The 10,615-nt window shown below is 34.9% G+C and overlaps 1 protein-coding gene across 1 annotated transcript; it reads left to right on the top strand.

The window, feature by feature from the left end:
- Nucleotides 1–2,701: 2,701 nt before the first annotated feature.
- LOC110737826 (ruvB-like 2) lies at nt 2,702–7,239 on the top strand. The gene is made up of 2 exons (XM_021918171.1): nt 2,702–3,582; nt 6,470–7,239. The coding sequence occupies exons 1-2, from the start codon at nt 2,834–2,836 to the stop codon at nt 7,122–7,124; spliced, it is 1,404 nt and encodes a 467-aa protein (XP_021773863.1). The 5' UTR covers nt 2,702–2,833; the 3' UTR covers nt 7,125–7,239.
- The last annotated feature ends 3,376 nt before the right edge of the window (nt 7,240–10,615 follow it).

Here is a 10,615-nt window from a genome sequence, read left to right as displayed (position 1 = left end):
ATCCAAATGGGGATGAAGCTTTTAAAATGGGGATGAAGATGTAATATATTTTTTTTTAATTTATTTTGGACGACTTACTTTAATTTTTAATGTTGAATGGTTGTTTATAAATTATAATATTATAACTTGGGAAAACAAATTTACCCTCTAAAACTAATGAACCAAATAACACTTTGCTGACTGGTCGCTGACTTGTCAGAACTTAAATGATGTGTAACTTAGATTTTTTAATTTTTTTAATAATGTAATATTGAAAGGCTAAGATTAAGCAATAAACGATATCAAGGATTTAAATTTTGTCTCTTATTGTAGTCTACCATAGTCGTTCGTAGTCGTCGACTATGCTAGAACTAGGGGTGTTCACCGGTCCAAAACCGGACCGGACCTGGACCGGACCTGTTGAGACCGGGACCTGAATTAAGGGATTTTGAGGACCAGAGACCGGACCTGATTCAACAGGTCCGGTTCTGGGTCAAACCTGAAAAATTAGGTTCGGTCCGAGTTTGGACCTAAATAGACCTGTTTTGTTATTTTTTCATTTTTTTTATAAATAACCTGTTGGACCTGCATATGGACCTGTATCTGGACCTGTTTTGTGATTTTTAGACTTGTTGCATAATTTAATAATTACATACAATCCCAAATTATTAATCACAATTTTTTTTTTTTGATTTTTAGACCTGTTGTATAGACCTGTATATGGACTTGAATAGACCTGTTTAGATTTTTTTAAAAAAAACATAAAAAAATTACAATTTTACTGGGTATTGTCCGGACCTGAAAACCCCTTGGACCTGATCCGGACCGGAACCGAAAACCTTGAATTTCAAGGATCGGGACCGGACCTGAATCTACAGGTCCGGATCAGGTCCGGTCCCAACAGGTCCAGTTCAGATTAGTTTTCAGGTCCGGTCCTATTTATACACACCCTTAGCTAGAACTATCATGGAATAGAGCAATACCAAACGTTTAGATAACGTTAACTACGTTTGAAACCAAACTGCTCAACCGCTACATGTAGACACCTTGATCCATATTTTCAAGTAATCTATAGTATTGACAATATTTCAACAATAAAAACTAATAGTAATATTTTATATTATTCAGGAGACTTGCGAAGTACTTCCTTTGTTCTTTTTTACTTGACCCATTTTTAGGGGTGACAATGTCATCCAAACTCGATGGATAACCATCCACCCGATCCAAATAAATGGATGAAAACCTGAACTTAAGCGAATGACGAATGGATGATGGATGGGTCGGGTGACGGATCGGGTCGGATTCGGATGATGATACATCCAACCCATCACCCGACCCGTCCATCGACCCGTTAAATTTATATATAAAAAAGTAAAAATAAATATTTTTTTTTAATAATTTAATGTCTATTGTAATATTAGGAATTGTCATTTGTTTTTAATTTAGTAAAAAGAAGTATTAGAAGGATGTATCAAAGTTTTAATAAATTGATCACTATTTTTTTCAAATCTTGATTTTAATTATGAAAGTGCTAAGTTGTATTTATATATTTATTTCACCCGAATTATCACCCGATCCACCTTATTCATCCATGAATGACGGATGGATCGGAAGTGGATGAAGGAAAAGTAGGTGATTGATGGGTCGGGTGATGGATGGATCGTTGGTGGATGGAGGCAGATGGAGCATCACCCGACCCACCTCTGATCCATTGCCATCTCTACACTTTGACTTTTACACTATTCATCATCCCTCCTTTGACTGTTTTTTTGTGAATAATATGTAAGGAAAAACATATTCATGTTGGATATTTTTGAATTCGTCTCAATAAGTACTATTGTAAAATATAAATTTTATAAATTTTACTTATGAAGAATAAAAGATATTAATCGTTAAAGTTTTGCATTGGCAAGCGTGATAAAATAAACAGGTCAATTAAAAAAGAACGGAGGATATAATAATTAGTGACTTCCATAAGTATGTTACAAAAAATAATGACCACATCTATAACTATTATATGTCACTTTCTTATTAGTTCAACAGTGTCACCAATTTATAATTCGTGTTGTGTTATATTTTAATTATCGTTTGGGAGGTGTCATTTTATTATATATGATATATGTATAAATTACATAAGAACACCAATCTGGACATATAAGTATTATAAAATATGCTGAAGTTTAAAGTGTTATTAAATATAACTAACTAACTTATTGACAATGGAACTAAAACTAATAACCAAAACTAATTAATAATAATACACTAATTACTCTTACCTCTCAATTCCTCACGTCACGTCACTCACTACACACACACATTCGAGAAGTTTGGAGTGCAATTTGCGCCCCCCCCCCCCCCCAAACCATGTTGGTAAATAAAGACAAAACCAACACTCCTAAACTAGGTGAAGTAAATTCCGGGATTCCCATATGCTCAGTCATGACTCCATATGAAAATAGTCAACACTGCTTACCATTAAGGTAAACAGGGTGAACCAAAACAAATAGGAAATACGAATTAGCAAAATATGCTAAGTACGATAAGTGCAAAATAATATAAACTCAATTTATTTGCAAACATGCTTTTAAAATCACTTTCAATAATTCCAAACTCATAATTCAAAACGAGAAAAGAGTGAAGGATAAATCAAGTGATTAGAGTTTTCTTCCCGATTTTAGAGATATGGGATCGGTTCTCCTATAGTAGGTGGATATTTTCAAAAATCCTAAAAAGCTTCTCTTTAGTGAAACCCTTCCTCCCTTCAACTCTTCTCTCCCGTTTCCTTCCCCTTTTCGCTAAACCCCCCAAAACCCTTCTTCTCTCTCCCTCTTGAAGCCGCAGCAAACCCTCAACAATGGCGGAACTCAAACTCTCAGAAAGCAAAGACCTTACGAGAATCGAACGCATTGGAGCCCACTCCCACATCCGAGGCTTAGGCCTAGACTCTACCCTCGAACCCCGCGTCACTTCCGAAGGTCTAGTCGGCCAACTCCCGGCCCGCAAAGCCGCCGGCGTCATCCTCCAAATGATCAAAGACGGCAAAATCGCCGGCCGCGGAGTCCTCATCGCCGGCCAACCCGGCACCGGAAAGACCGCAATTGCAATGGGTCTCGCAAAATCACTCGGTCACGAAACCCCATTTGCTATGCTATCTGGGTCTGAAATCTTCTCCCTTGAGATGTCGAAGACGGAAGCGCTGATGCAAGCGTTCCGCCGTGCTATTGGAGTGAGAATCAAGGAAGAGGCTGAGGTGATTGAGGGTGAGGTTGTTGAGATTCAGGTGGACCGCCCTGCGGTTGCTGGGGCGGCATCGAAGACGGGGAAATTGACGTTGAAGACGACGGATATGGAGACGGTTTATGATTTGGGGACTAAGATGATTGAGGCGCTTAGTAAGGAGAAGGTTCAAAGTGGGGATGTGATTGCTATTGATAAAGCTTCTGGGAAGATCACTAAGCTTGGGAGATCGTTTTCGAGGTCGAGGGATTACGATGCTATGGGACCTCATACTAAGTTTGTGCAGTGCCCTGATGGGGAGTTGCAGAAGAGGAAGGAGGTTGTGCATTGTGTTACTCTTCATGAGATTGATGTTATTAACAGCAGGTACTTTCTTTCTTTGTTAAAATTTGTTTAATTATTCATTTTGTAGCTATTTTATTAGTAATTTTTGGTGTCTATGATGTCGTCCTCGAGTGTAGATTGCTGCTTGTTGGTTAATAATTAATATCCCTATGTTATATATGCCTGCAAGAGACAATGTGGTGCAATGACATTAGCATATATCGCGAATGTTTGTTGTTGATTGATTTGAATGACTCTTGGAGGGGAAGGGAGGGAAGGGGGAGTGATTGCTTCTTGCTTATCACTTACCATAATGTAAGTTTGGTTTAAAAAAACGTTTACAATGTAAATTAGATAGTTGAATTGCGAATTCGAATGTAGCTATGGAGTCAGCAAAGAGAGGGCTGAGATAGAGATTGTAAACTTACCTTACTCTACCACAACACAATTGATTATAATCAAATGCATCCTGCTTTATGATATTTGTCTTCTATAGGGGTCGTTTGGTTGGATCATTTGGAATGGGTTGGAATGGAGTTAGAATCCATTCCATCTAGCTTTTTGTTTGGTTGAGGTTTTTAGTAATGGAATCTCATACTTAAGAGATTCTAATTCCCCCCTATACCCATAGAATCTCATACCCACCCCTCCCCTTAAGATTCACAATTCATTCTATTAACGAAGGATAAAATCCATTCCAACACTAAAACCAAACAATTTTGGACTAGTATGAGTTTTAAAATCCATACCTCTCTAGTATGAGATTCCTACCAACCTATTTGGAAAGTGGTAGGAAAAGAAATTTAAGCTGCTCTGGTATGATTTCCTTTTGTTACTGATTACGACTCTCAAATTTACAACCTATCACAAGAGAGGGGAGAATAAATTGAAAATGCTTAGTATGAACAAAATTCTATTTATTGTTATGTTTTTCCATTGCTCAAAATTAAGAAAGTAGGAGATAAAATAACTTCTAAGCATCCAAAAAATTGAACATTTATATCCATTGGTAAAGTTAATTTATAAATATTTTTTCAAATTATAATAAATCAACTTCAAAAGTAGGTAGATTTTAAGAAATATTTTACCTTCTGATTAAGGTTTTGTAGCAGGTCTGTAAGTAAAGAATTGATGATAATGCCTATAATAAAATAAATTAGGAGATCATAATAAATGCTCGTATGCAATTTATGTATGGCTTTTGAGTAAGATAGGGCTATGATATGTTGCTAGTTTAATTAGGCATGTGATTAGTGTAAGCTTAGCAGTAGAATTTCCTTTTTATGTTGTGATTAGGCTCATGTCTTTGAAGAGAAGGCTGGGAAAGTAGGAATCGTAGGATCGGAATTTTTTTTAACTTGCTGGGAACAATTCTTGAGGTTATGTCCAATCTTTTTTACGGGATGACTATGTGGAAGCATTTGCAGAGAAAGTAGAATTTGTGGGACATGGTGTTTGGCCAATTAACCATATTGTTATAAAAATTAGCACCCTTGTATATTGGTATAAAAATTAGGGTCGGCGACATATTGGTATAAAAGTTAACAAGTGGCGACAAATTGTTATAAAAGTTAACCAAATGGTGACATATTGGTATAAAAGTTAACAAATAACGACATATTGGTATAAAAATTAGCGAATAACGACGTTTAACCCTTTTTCAAACTAGAATAATAAGCGTGTATTGTACACACGATCTATTCTTATTTTTGTAACTTTATTCTTTTTTTTTTTTTTTTTTTTTTTTTTTACTTTCTTTGCTTCAAATATTCATTGAATATCTTTTTGACACTATTAAAAGCCAAAATAAAACCAAAGAATAAAAAATAAGGGAATAGGGAGGAAATATGAGAATATAGAGGAATATTTAAGATTATACGTAGTAAGAATTAATAATTTAGAAAAATTACAAGATAAGCTTTGATTATATATATTCGGTAGGTATTTCATTGAGCTTTTATTTTTTTGCAATATATGCAATATTATACACATAAATTTGCTCCCAACTTCGTAAATATTACAATTAACATGTCAATTTCAACTTTTGAGACATTTAAACAATAAGAATTTATATTTCTTTTCCTTTTTTTTTTTTTTTTAAACTTGCATTTTTTTTTTCATTTGACGATAATCTTAGGTGCATGGGTTTTGAGGAGAGAATTATTTTTCATTAAATGAGTATTCACAAAAACAAAAAATATTCCAAAAATTAAAACTAAAATAATAATTAAGCACGTGCTCCGGCAAGAAAAATAGGGTTAAATGTCACATTCGTTAGTTTTTATACCAATTTGTCACTGTTTGTTAACTTTTATACCAATTTGTCTCCGGTGCTAAATTTTATACCAATACGTCACTAAGGTGCTAACTTTTATACCAATGTGGTCAATTAGCCCATGGTGTTTGCTTCATGAATTTTTGTAGTTTGGAGCATCTATAAAAGAAATGAGAAGCAGCAGGTGAATTAGGGGGAAGTAAAAAGGAGGGAGGAGGGGAGGGTGAAAGATTTTTTGTTTCATGATAACAAGATAATCAGTTGAAACACTTTTCTAAAACTCTTTTAACTGATTATCTTGTTATGTCCCTTTTCCTATATTGGAAGATTCCTTATGACGATTTATGTTAGCCGAGTCCAATCATTTTGGGACTAAGGCTTTGTTGTTGTTGATGACGATGATGATGATGATGATAAATATTCTAAGGTGGTGCTTGTGACCTGAAATTTGGATCTCGCATTTCTGAATATCTGGATAACACCAATGGTTAACCTATAATGTCTTAAATTTTGTTCTCAATTTACTAATTCTATGGGTGATCAACTCTATTAAAGTTGAAAAGTACACCATAGAACTTGTATAACCTTATTCTGAAGGTATTCAGACTTGTATACTACTAGTTGTTTGCTCATCTCTCTGTACGTGTTGCTCAGAACCCAGGGATTCCTAGCACTCTTCACTGGCGATACTGGTGAAATTCGTGCTGAAGTGAGGGAACAAATCGACACAAAGGTAGCTGAGTGGAGGGAAGAAGGGAAGGCTGAGATTGTCCCAGGGGTTCTGTTCATTGATGAGGTACACATGTTGGATGTTGAGTGCTTCTCTTTCTTAAATCGTGCCTTGGAGAACGAGATGGCACCAATATTAGTAGTTGCAACCAACAGAGGGCATACAAGGATCAGAGGGACCAATTACAGATCTCCACACGGCATGCCCATTGATTTGCTTGATCGGTTGCTTATAATTGCTACTCAACCCTACACAGAGGAGGAGATTAGCAAGATCTTGGAGATCAGATGTCAAGAAGAGGATGTAGAAATGACTGAAGAGGCAAAAGTTCTGTTGACAAAGATTGCTAGTGAAACATCACTCCGGTATGCTATCAACCTGATAAATTCCTCTGCGTTGGCTTGTCAAAGACGGAAGGCAAAGTCAGTGGAAATGGAGGATGTGAGCAGGGTTTATCAGCTATTTCTGGATGTGAAGAGGTCAACACAGTACTTAATGGAGTATCAAAACCAATACATGTTCAATGCAGTACCTGGAGTAGAGGTGAATGAAGATGAGAATGCTGACATGATCGCTTGATATAAATATGTATTGTATTAAACTGTAAGCTCTTGAAATGAAAGTTTGGTGCTCATCACCGTTCTGGGTAATTTTGGATTATGATCATCCTAACTAGTGTGCATTTTTTTTTTTTCCTTTTTTCCTTTTCCTTCTTTTTTTCTTGCTTTGAAGCAATATTTCTGAGTTGCTGCAGTCAGAGGTAGAAAGCCAGTAGTTAAATGCTTAATTACATTAATGGTGCAACGGAACCTAATTTCAAGCAGTAGATGGCGGATGAACCCGGAATTATATCAGCATCATGTTATCTATGAGGTATTGGTCTTATTCTCTCCTCTCATCTACCCCAGTAAAAGTAACACATTTCAAAACTCTCTCAGGTTTGTGAATGTGCCTTCATCTTCATTTCATGCGTAAAAAAAATTCACCTAATAAAAGTTCAGAAGAGAGCCTTTACTAAAACTATAGAATCAACTGTATCGTCCATATCCTACAAAAGAGCGCATTTAATCCAGGAATGACAATAAGCTCTGATCTGAAGGATTAATCTCATTGGCCACAAAGCCTAGCAATTTGGTTATACTAGTCTTCCAAATCTCTTAATCAAACAAGAAAGAAATCTGACTAGTAACAATTTGCAAAACAGAAATATGAGAAGTTGAGAAAGGGAAATGTTTTAAACTCGCTCTTCACCCTAATCTGCTTGGTCATATTTTCGTATCCAGCTGCAGCTACCGCCTCGGTCCTTCACTGCACCACCCTCTCCTCCCCTGCTCGTACACAATTTAGCACACACAAACAGCAGCACATGCCTTGGCAAAACAGGAAGGCGGCTAATAAATTTATATAGCTGGGGGACCAGCTAGGCTATATGATCAAGGGGCTGAATACTGATAGTCTCAGACAGTGACGTTGTGACGAGTCATATGGTTAAAGCAGGCCGGATATCCCTGGTACAAAGGGGGGCACACTCGGATTCTAATGATGTTGCTGCTGATGTTATCATTGATTTTATCAACTCTCACTTTTACTTTTGACTAACCATAACCAACCACTTCTGTTTTACCATGTTAATAAGAAAATTAAATGATTGGCCAAATTATACAATTATTTTTTGGAAATTTCTGCGTGTATGCAACTATGTGAGGGTTCAATATTACCCATTTCCACCGGTTTTGACAAATACAATGCTAATTTAACACTGCTAACTGCTAGGTAGCCATGATGTTTGAGTAAAATTAATTCAGGTTATATCAAGAAGTTAAGGATGACAAGTGGGTATATTATTGCGAAATTTGCAGCATATCGGCCTTAATTGGTATATTAAAATAACATTGAATTTATACTTATATATTAAAAAGTGTTCCTAATACAAAATATGTCACATGACACCCTTTACATGTGTTAGAAGTATGCCACATCATCCATTTACTATAAACATACAAGATATGTTACATGACACCCTTCACATGTACTAGTATTAGAAGTATGCCACATCACCGTAATATGTCACATCATCCATTTCATCCATTTTACTATGTATAAACATGTTTCAATGACATGACACCCTTCACATGTATTAGAAGTATGTCACATCACCGTAATATGCCACATCATTCATTTTCATCTATTTTATTATATAATGGCACCCTTCACATGTACTAGTATTAGAAGTATGCCACATCACCGTAATATGGCACATCATCCATTTCATCCATTTTACTATGTATAAACATGTTTCAATGGCAATAAAAATGTTTATCACAAGTTTTGAACATAAGACCAATAAAAATGTTTATCACAAGTTTTGAACATAAGACCAATAAGAAACAAATTAATGTTCTTACCAAATTTGCTATCGTTTAATTATGTTTTATATTCAATTATAATACAATAAATACTTTGTACAAAGCATTAATTTTTTTTTTTTTTGAATAGTAGCATCAATTTGAGAGCGTTTATTTAGTTTCGTTAGTTATTATTGTTCACTTAGTTTTTAAAATTATATAATTTATGATTTTATAACTCAAATAATAATATTTATTGATATTCAAAGTAAAACCCTGTGGATCGCTAGAGCCATACACTAGTTATACCTTTTAATATCACTCTCCACCTACCCTTGATCCCCTTACATTGAGCATACGCTGGATACCATTAAAATGAATTATGCCAACATGGTACAAGGAGGGTCATTTAACTCTTTGAAGAAAATTATTTAACTCTTTTAAGGAAATTGTATGATAAAAGGGTAATCAATTAACGTGTGGTACTAAAATAACTCATTTAGAAGAGAATTGAAATAGAAATGACTTTAAGGCTTTATTTATTTATTTATTTATTGGTATGACTGCCTTTGTTACTAAGAAAACCATTTTGAGTAAAAGGTCTAAAAGCTATTGTAATGATCCATTAAAAACTACTTGGAGATGAATAAGAACCAATACTCCATATGAGTATTACTCCCTCCGTTTCTTTTTAAAAGCTAGAGTTGGGAATTGTGCGAGTTTCAGGAGGTTTAATAAAATAAGATGTTAGTGGGGGTTGATGAGATGATAAAAATTTGTAAGAAAAGATAGTGGGTTACTATTTTATTGAAAAGTAAAGTGGTGTGAGAGTCAGTGGAGACCATTAGTGAGTAAAGTTATATTATTAAATTGTAAAGGTTTCTAAAAGAAGAAGCGTAACTTTTGAAAAAAAAGAAACGAAAATACAAGTGTAGCTTAAAAAAAACGGCAGGAGTATTTAAATAAATATATAATCTTTGACATGTCTACTATGGCACTATCCATATAACATACTTTAATGATACTTATTAAAGATATTTTTAGATTTGTCTCAATGTATATTTTAAAAATAAAACTCATTCTATTGTTTTTTACTTATTCATAATTAAATATATTAAAAAGCTCAACTTACTCCATATACAGGTGTCAATGGTCATACATGGAGAAAGTTTTACCACAAGAAGTATAAATAATATGAGGTACTTTAAGGGTAACGATTTTCCTTACCTCTTTCCTTAATTTTAAAGTGTTTAGCATGTTAAGTTGGCCGAATTAATATGTGAGAGACTCCAATCCGATAAGATAATTTATCTTACTAATCTAAACTAGGTTGTTTAAATCAGTTGAATCAATATCGAGTCGGATGATTTCGATTTTTTCGGATGAGATCATACAAGCTGGACTATGTAATTCAACTCTAACTCAACCCAAAGCCCCAAAACCGCAAAATTAAGCTAAACCCAACCATCCCACATCAAAACTCGGGTGACCACCTCTAAGTCTAATCCCGAGATCGATCTAAGTCAATTACTTGGGGATGGGTTGAACTTTACTAGATATCTAATCATTCATTTTACTTTTATTTCACCAAGTCTAAGAATTGGTGGTCAGCCCACCTGTAGTAGTTAGCCGTCATATTTCAGGCACCAAAAGTCAAGCACACACCCCTGACCCAGAACACAAATAAACTATAAACATCAGCAATATGATGGCAGTTGTTGAAAC

The sequence above is a fragment of the Chenopodium quinoa genome, unplaced genomic scaffold (genome assembly GCF_001683475.1).
Source record: "Chenopodium quinoa cultivar QQ74 unplaced genomic scaffold, ASM168347v1, whole genome shotgun sequence".
Lineage (NCBI taxonomy): Eukaryota > Viridiplantae > Streptophyta > Magnoliopsida > Caryophyllales > Amaranthaceae > Chenopodium > Chenopodium quinoa.
The sequence above is the reverse complement of the archived record's forward strand: the minus strand, read 5'-3'. Positions and strand labels throughout refer to the sequence as shown.